At 50.7% G+C, this 10,000-nt stretch overlaps 1 protein-coding gene across 2 annotated transcripts in view; it reads right to left on the bottom strand.

Annotated features, from left to right (window-relative positions):
• LOC143287571 (kazrin-like) overlaps window positions 1–10,000 on the bottom strand; it is a 144,905-nt gene that overhangs the window by 111,032 nt on the left and 23,873 nt on the right. Inside the window, exon 1 of one of the 2 annotated variants that reach the window (XM_076595667.1) lies at window positions 3,475–4,524. The exons of the other annotated variant lie outside the window; for it this stretch is intronic. Within the exon in view, the coding sequence (XP_076451782.1) occupies window positions 3,475–3,529 (55 nt within the window). The 5' untranslated portion in view covers window positions 3,530–4,524. Of the gene's footprint in view, window positions 1–3,474; window positions 4,525–10,000 lie in introns of those variants that run through there. 2 annotated transcript variants of the gene reach the window in all.

Here is a 10,000-nt window from a genome sequence, read left to right as displayed (position 1 = left end):
CTGATGCCGACCTATTTCCGCTTGCTGACTCACGCTTGTTAACGAAGTGTGTGCATGTAATCATTCAGTCTCGGTGATGTGTGTGTGTGTGTGTGTGTGTGTGTGTGTGTGTGTGTGTGTGTGTGTGTGTGTGTGTGTGTGTGTGTGTGTGTTCACCGTGCATATACACCAGTATATGCGAGCACAGCAGTGCGCTTACAAAATTACACATGTGAATGTCCTGTAGAAAAATCACACAGACACATGTACGTAAGTACACAAGCACACACACACACACACACACACACACACACACACACACACACACACACACACACACACACACACACCGTTTACCAGGTGTTAAAATTAGGGAAATAAAATGAGAGGAGAGAGAGAGAGAGAGAAACTAAACACGACCTCTTGATGGAAACATCTAAAGCATCTCACAAACAGTCAACGAAGGAATGAATGGAATCATGACTCAAATCACCCAGTACAATAAACTAATCAACCGACAAAAGATCTATGAGAAAATGACGCACCCCCACTCCACCAGACCACACCCACATGCCTCCCTCGTCCACCCACATCTTATTCACCAGAGACCATTTGGCGGAAATGGACAGGCGAGGACACCAGGTACTTTCCCCCCCAACCCCCACACACAGTCTACCCCCGCCAACCCGAATAATGCTGATGGAGAGAAAGCCGAGCGTGTTTCACGTGCACATTTAGCTGTGTGCTCAGGCGGACCGGACTGCCATTACTGGGGCTTTTAGTCGTGGGTAGATTGTGTTCCGGCAGTGCTCACCGTGGGAGAGTGGGTTCATGTTGCGTTGTGTGTGTGTGTGTGTGAGTGCGCGCGCGCGCATGTGTGTGTGTCTTAGTGAGAGGAAGTGAGAGAGAGAGAGAGAGAGAGAGAGTGGGAGAGACAGAAAAAAAGTGAAAGTATGACATGCAGACATACAGACAAAAATAATACGATCTTTCTCCCTCACCGCCTTTTACCCTATTTCTTTACCTGCGCAAATACTGTTCTTTAGTTCGCACATGTTGTGTAAGTGCTGGTGCTTGAACGTATGTGCGTACGAGCTTGTTTTTATGTGTGCGTGTGTGAGTTAGTGTTAGTGTGCGCGGCGTGTGAGTTAGTGTTCGCGCGTGTTCAATTTGTCTGCGTATGCGCATTTGTGTGTGTTCGCGCGCTAGTGCAAGTATGTACACGCGTTCAAAATGTACACACACACACACACACACACACACACACACACACACACATATATATATATATATATATATGACAGCGTGTTGAATTTTGACTAGCCGTTCCAGCTTTGCCTTCACTGAAATCAGTGGAACAGCCAAGGTGACCGTTTATCTTTCATTATCGGGCTTTGATCACGTGCGTTACGTAAACACGCTCCTGTCCCGATTGCCTTGAGCTCAGCGAAGGTCATCAATCGATCAACCACACACACAAGCACGGCGCGCGCACGTTCTCCCGCAAAGAGAGTAAGAGAAAGAGGGGATAAGGGAGAGAGTGAGAGAGAGAGAGAGAGAGTGAATGAGACAGAGAGACAGACAGAAGGGTAATGATCCCATGCCATCTCATGCTCCATACACACACACACACACACACACATCACATCACATCACATCACAACACGCGCATCCACGCACAAACACGCAGCACACTTATACACAAATGTACGCGCACACAGTACACGTATTCTCTCTTTCCCCCATCAGTCGCTCAGACAACAAAACCACACCAGATGGAATGTCCAGGAAAGCCAAATACACGTCTCCTCCATCAACTTCTGCCGCGTACTTTATATATATATATATATATATATATATATATATATATATATAACCCCCCCCTCCACACCCATCATGTCGGTCCACCTATATATGATTCGCTTCCCTCTCCACTCCACTCACCATTCGCGCCTTCAACACACACACACACACACACACACACACACACACACACACACACACACACGCACGCACGCACGCACGCACACACACACACACACACACACACACACACACATACACACATGCAAGCACGCCTGCATATTGTGCGATGTGTCAGTGTTGACAGTGAAACTGTTACTGACGTATATAATCAGAAACCAACTGAGCACAGGTCTACATACACACACACACAGTCGCAGGTAGGATCTGTTGATACGTTATCTTTTCGGCAGGGAGGAGAGAAAGGGAATCCTTTGCACATCCGCGTCTCTCTCGGTCTACCAAAACTATACAAACATACGTGTTCATCACACACACACACACACACAGACACACACACACACACACACACACACATATTTATGTCAAACACACACACACACACACACACACACACACACACACACACACCTATTTATATCACACACGCACACCACACAGAGCACCATCGCTCCTACCCAAACTACCGAGGTAACAGCGAACACACCTGCACGCACATGACACCCCGGGTATCCGCCAATCAATCTGTGTACCTAATCAACATCTCACGTAACATAGTCACAACACCTGAACTTCACTGTGTAACATATCCACCTTCTCACATCAGTGACATAACACAACGCTTTTACTCAGCCATTCACATTGTACATGTACACGTGGTAACTGAGACAAGGTTAACAGCCAACCTATATCACACTTACATAACTGCTTATGGAACACCCTGCTATCGATATAACACACAACACCTACGTTCCTATACAATACACCATATCCACCCACACGTATAACTCACGCACCCATATAACATCATATCTATATAACCCATATAATGCACTTCTACCCATAAAACACACCACCCACTTACTCGATACCCATAAGACACAAACATATCCCCACAACAAACCATACTAAATAATTATAAGAAACAAACCTACCCAAAGAACAAACCACCCATACACCCATGACAATAATATTCTACCATACAACACACCACACAATCCACCCATAAGCCACACACCTGCCCCCACAAAACGCACAACTACCCATGCGGCACAAGACAGCACCCAGCCATAATCGTGACACACACCTACCCATCTAATGCCGTCCAATACAACATACTACTAAGACACACGCCTATATAAACAAACGACTCACTCATACAGACATCAAATTATGTATGTATGTCTGTATGTATGTATGTATGCATGTATGTATGTATGCATGTATATATAGATGTGTGTGTGTGTGCCTGCGCATGTGTGCGTGCGTGCGTGCGTGCGTGTGCGTGTGTGTGTGTGTGTGTGTGTGCGCGCGCGTGTGTGTGTGTGCGTGCGTGCGTGTGCGTGTGTGTGTGTGTGTGTGTGTGTGTGTGCATATATAACACACTCAGCAACCCATCCATATCCAAACACCATCCACCCAGACACACAGAATACACGGTTCACCACCGACGTCACACGACAAAAACAGACACACCCACCCCATCTTCCACCAACACATCCTCCTCCTTACCTTGCACAAATGTCGTCCGACACATGCCAGCGGTGGTCTCAGTCACTCCAGCCATGTTCTGAATGTTGTGGCCCTCGGAAAACCCTCGACAAAAGGCTGGGCACTATTCCAGACTGCAGCAGCACAACAGAGCGGATATATCTATCTACCAGCAGATTCGCCGCATTCACACCCACAGCCGATTCTGGGAACAATTCCCGCCGCCGTACACACAGCCAGGACTGAATGATCACAACACGTAGCTCATGGTCCGAGCAAATCACAAACACCCCACTACTGGACTTCAGCTTAGAAAAAAAAGATCACAGCCAATTGAAAAAATAATTATGCAAAGCATCATCACAGACCGGAGTTTCGAAAGACGGGGTTAAAAAAACAACACAACACACGGAAACGGGAATGGCGGGCGGGTTGCCGAATGTCGTCTGCTGGGAGTTCAGCTTAAGAAGGACGCGTGGAAATTGTGACTCGGGGACTGTCACACACACCCATGTCCTTTCTCTCTCTCTCACACACAAACACACACACACCCTGCACGCGCACCACGACCCAGACACGATGCACGTGTTGTTCAGTGCGACAAGTCGGTGTGTGCTCGTACTAGGCGCGCGCTATGTAGGCAGTCATTGTGTATTCGCTCGGATCGATACGATGTGTTCAAGTCACCATCGTGAGGTCCGGCAGGCTGGAATTTTCTGCACGCTTCAGCAAATTCAACAGGTCTCATCCCACGCCAACCCTCTTCCAGTCTGGTGCTGCGACGATGCGTTTGAAAGAGGAAAAACAACAACAACAACTGACAACAGCAACAACAACCACACATCCACTGATGTCAGAATGACTGAGACAAAACGTGTCAGCGAGCGAGCCTCACTGAAGCCCCTAATCAGACGACGTTCAATACTGCAGAAAGCGTTATCACGGGTGTGCAACAGCTGGTAAGTTCACTTCCAAGATAATGGTGTGGAGACTTGGTCGAGAGGAGAAGTGGACGAAACGAAATGAGCTGAACAACACAGGAGAGGCGAAAAGACGCATGTCTACGTGATGCACAGGAGAAGATGGAAAGAAAGACAGAGGGGTGGCGTAATGTCAAGAAAGGGCAGAGAACACTTGCGGTGCTGTGTGTGTGTGTGTGTGTGTGTGTGTGTGTGTGTGTGGTGTGTGTGTGTGTGTGTGTGTGTGTGGTGTGTGTGTGTGTGTTTGCACTGATGCGTCTTGGCTCTGTACGAGTTGTCTGTCAGGGATGAAAACCAATGTGTTGTTGTTGTTGTGTGTATGGCTTACAGAATGTAGGCGAACTACTGCTAGGGAACGGTGGTGAAATGGGGCGGACTGCTATATACATATATATATCTAAAGCTTTTGCAATTTCTATCAGTTTATTGTCTCGTCGTCATTTGTCTAATCATCGTATCAGCCGGTTGCACGAGTGTGTCCTTGTGTATCAACTTGCTGCTCCTGAGGGGTTTGTAATAATAATAATAATAATAATAATACATAGTTTTTCTATGGCGCGATATCCAGCACCAATGCTGCTCAAAGCGCCTTTCATCATAGTTGACTATAAACATGCCTTAAAAAAACATATCAACCGCTATCTGACAATGGAAAACATCCAGTGTGTTCATATGAATGCAACAGCACACTAAAGATTATAAAAGCTATGAAGTAAATAAGGCTTAGATTAAAACAAAATCCATTTCATAGAACACACACACACACACACACACACACACACACACACACACACACAAATGTCCCTCCCTTACAGACACGCACACACTGACATTAAATATCAACTGCACTGAAACAAAATTGCATAAGCATTAAAATATTTCTTATTTTCTAACACAGAATTCTGTTCGGACATACTAACATGCCTACACACTTACACACGCGTACCAGAGTACTGTAACCTCACAAACACAAGCACGCACGCACGCACGCACACACGCACGCACACACACAAACACACACACACACACACACACACACACACACACTGTGGGTGCTGTTCGTTTAAATAAGATCCAACGCGTGAGCACATCGGATTAGGGAGTGTGTGAATCTGTGTCTGTGTCTGTGTAATGGCGCACGTTCGAGGTGTGTTTGTAGATGTGCCGGCATACGCATCCGGTGGGTATGAATGCGCCGAGTATGCCAAAGTGCGCGTAAATGTGTAGCTCTCTCCCTCTCTCTCTCTCTCTCTCTCTCTTCATGCCCCGCCCTTCAGCTGCACACATACACTCATACACATGCACAATCGCCCACCCCTTCTGCAAACATGCAGTGGCAAAGACTAGACACAAACGCACACACACGCATACGCACACAGGCGGACTCGAGCACGCAGAAACTGACAGCGGAGTGTGAGCGTGGTCACACACACACACACACACACACACACACACACACACACAGAGCCATACAGGCACTCCATGTGTGTGTGTGTGTGTGTGTGTGTGTGTTCACCGGCACCAGTCTGTGTAGTATCTGTGTCCATTGTGTGTGAGAGTGTGTGTGTTTGTCACGGTCAGAGCGCGCGCGAACGCACGTGTGTATGATGATTAAACAAGGGAGATTTTTCCTCCTTTCCTGCCGAGCTGGGAATCTGATATGTCACGTCGACCATACGTCATCCATTGAGAGAATGGAAACAATGGCTACAGGCTGACAGGGAAGCCAGACCAAGGAGTCCCAACGACCTGACATACGAGCGAAAAAGGCGAAGGAATGACTGACGGTGTGAGCGACGAAGTGAACGTGGAACTGAGAGTCACGGCGCTAAAACATAAGATGGCGCGCGTACGCACACACACACTCACACACACACACTCACACAAATGCACGCCCCACGCCCCCCCCCCCCCCCTCCCAACACACACACCTATATCTTAGCGGGTTTTTAAATATTTATAACCATTCATGTGTCTTCATACCACATCTATTGTTAAATACGCCCAGAACCGCGAGGTAAGCGCTATATAAATGAACACTGGCCTTCTTCTTCTTCTTCCTATTATCATCATCATCATCATCATTATCATCATCATTATCATCAGCACTATTATTATTACTGTCGCCGTTGTTGTTGTCGTCGTCATCATCATTAATACCCCAGCCACGTGACAAGCCCAGGTCTGAGCGTGATGTCGGAGGACGCAGAACTGAAGTGAGCAAGACAGTCTCCACCAGTGTGTCAGTGTTGACGTCCACACCACACAGTGGCTTCCCTGGCCCGTCTGTCCGCAGTTTGTGTGGACACTCCGCCTGTCACCTCGGTAACGAACAGCGTCTCTCTCTGTCTGTCTGTCTGTCTGTCTCCCGCTCTGTCTTTTTGTGTCTGTCTCTCTTTCCCCCTGTCGCTCTCCGTCTGTCTCAGTCTCTCTCTCCCACTCTCTCTCTCTCTCTCTTCCTCACCACCTGTCTGTCTCTGTCTCTCTCTCCCACTCTCTCTCTCTCTCTATCTCTTCCTCACTGCCTGTCTGTCTCTGTCTCTCTCTCCCACACACACACTCTCTCTCTCTTCCTCACCACCTGTCTGTCTCTGTCTCTCTCTCCCACTCTCTCTTCCTCACTGCCTGTCTGTCTCTGTCTCTCTTTCCGTCTATGCCTTTCTTTGTCCTTCTCTCAGCCCCCTCTTCTCTCTCTGTATCTGTCTGTCTCTGTTTCTGTTTGTTTGTCTGTCTGTCTGTCTCTCACTCACTCGCCTCGTATCATCACCCATTCACTTTGGGCAATGGCATTCATATGATTGAACCATTTCCCTGAATTAATTTCTCTATCTGTCCCTCTCTGTCTGTCTCTACACCACCACCACCCCTCTCTCTCTCTGTCTCTACACCACCACCACCCTCTCTCTCTGTCTCTACACCACCACCACCACCACCCCTCTCTCTCTGTCTCTACACCACCACCACCACCCCTCTCTCTCTCTGTCTCTACACCACCACCACCACCCTCTCTGTCTGTCTCTACACCACCACCACCACCCTCTCTCTCTGTCTCTACGCCACCACCACCACCACCCCTCTCTGTCTACACCACCACCACCACCACCACCCCTCTCTCTCTCTCTCTACACCATCACCACCACCACCACCCCCTCTCTCTCTACACCACCACCACCACCACCCCTCTCTCTCTGTCTCTACAACACCACCACCACCACCCCTCTCTGTCTACACCACCACCACCACCACCACCCCTCTCTCTCTACACCATCACCACCACCACCACCCCCTCTCTCTCTACACCACTACCACCACCACCCCTCTCTGTCTCTACACCACCACCACCACCCCTCTCTCTGTCTCTACACCACCACCACCACCCCTCTCTCTGTCTTTACACCACCACCACCACCCCTCTCTCTCTGTCTCTACACCACCACCACCACCCCTCTCTCTCTGTCTCTACACCACCACCACCACCCCTCTCTCTCTGTCTTTACACACACCACCACCACCCTCTCTCTCTGACTCTACACACACCCCCCCTTCTTGTCTTTACCACCCACCACCCCTCTCTCTCTGTCTCTACACCACCACCACCCCTCCCGTCTACACCACCCCACCACCCTCTCTCTCTGTCTACAACCCCACCACCCTTTTTCTACCACCACCCCCCTCTCTCTCTGTCTCTCACCACCACCACCCTCTCTCTGTCTCTACACCACACCACCACCCTCTCTCTCTGTCTCTACCCACCACCACCACCTCCCTCTCTACTGTCTTTACACCACCACCACCCCTCTCTCTCTGTCTCCACACCACCACCACCACCACCCTCTCTCTGTCTCTACCACCACACCACCCCACCCACCACCCCCTCTCTGTCTGTCTCTCACCCACCACCACCACCACCCCTCTCTCTCTGTCTCTCACCACCACCACCACCACCCTCTCTACACCACCCACCACCACCCTCTCTCTGTCTCTCCCACCACCACCACCCCTCTCTCTCTCTGTCTCTACACCACCACCACCATCCCTCTCTCTCTGTCTCTACACCACCACCACCACCACCCTCTCTCTCTGTCTCTACACCACCACCACCCCTCTCTCTGTCTATACACCACCACCACCACCACCACCACCCCTCTCTCTCTGTCTCTACACCACCACCACCACCACCCCTCTCTCTCTGTCTCTACACCACCACCACCCCTCTCTCTCCCTCTCTACACCACCACCACCACCACCCCTCTCTCTCTGTCTCTACACCACCACCACCACCACCCCCCTCTCTCTCTCTCTACACCACCACCACCACCCTCTCTGTCTCTAAACCACCACCACCACCCCTCTCTCTCTGTCTCTACACCACCACCACCACCCCTCTCTCTCTGTCTCTACACCACCACCACCACCACCCCTCTCTCTCTGTCTCTACACCACCACCACCACCACCAACACCCCTCTCTCTCTGCCTCTACACCACTACCACCACCCTCTCTCTCTGTCTCTACACCACCACCACCCCTCTCTATCTGTCTCTACTCCACCACCACCCCTCTCTCTCTGTCTCTACACCACCACCACCACCCCTCTCTCTGTCTCTACACCACCACCACCACCACCACCCCTCTCTCTGTCTCTACACCACCACCACCCCTCTCTCTCTGTCTACACCATCACCACCACCACCCCTCTCTCTCTGTCTCTACACCACCACCACCCCTCTCTCTCTCTCTCTGTCTCTACACCACCACCACCACCACCCCTCTCTCTCTGTCTCTACACCACCACCACCCCTCTCTCTCTCTCTCTGTCTCTACACCACCACCACCACCACCCTCTCTGTCTCTACACCACCACCACCACCCTCTCTCTGTCTCTACACCACCACCACCACCCTCTCTACACCACCACCACCACCACCCCTCTCTCTCTGTCTCTACACCACCACCACCACCCTCTCTACACCACCACCACCACCACCCCTCTCTCTGTCTCTACACCACCACCACCACCCCTCTCTCTCTGTCTCTACACCACCACCACCACCCCTCTCTCTCTCTACACCACCACCACCACCACCACCCCTCTCTCTCTGTCTCTACACCACCACCACCACCACCACCCCTCTCTCTCTGTCTCTACACCACCACCACCCCTCTCTCTGTCTCTACACCACCACCACGACCCCTCTCTCTCTGTCTCTACACCACCACCACCACCACCCCTCTCTCTCTGTGTCTCTACACCACCACCACCACCCCCCTCTCTCTCTCTACACCACCACCACCACCACCACCCCTCTCTCTCTGTCTCTACACCACCACCACCACCACCACCCCTCTCTCTCTGTCTCTACACCACCACCACCCCTCTCTCTGTCTCTACACCACCACCACGACCCCTCTCTCTCTGTCTCTACACCACCACCACCACCACCCCTCTCTCTCTGTCTCTACACCACCACCACCACCACCACTCTCTCTCTGTGTCTCTACACCACCACCACCCCTCTCTCTCTGTCTCTACACTACCACCACCACCCCTCTCTCTCTCTCTCTGTC

The sequence above is a fragment of the Babylonia areolata genome, chromosome 11, assembly GCF_041734735.1.
Source record: "Babylonia areolata isolate BAREFJ2019XMU chromosome 11, ASM4173473v1, whole genome shotgun sequence".
NCBI lineage: Eukaryota > Metazoa > Mollusca > Gastropoda > Neogastropoda > Buccinidae > Babylonia > Babylonia areolata.
This window is presented reverse-complemented; position numbering and strand designations above follow the sequence as displayed.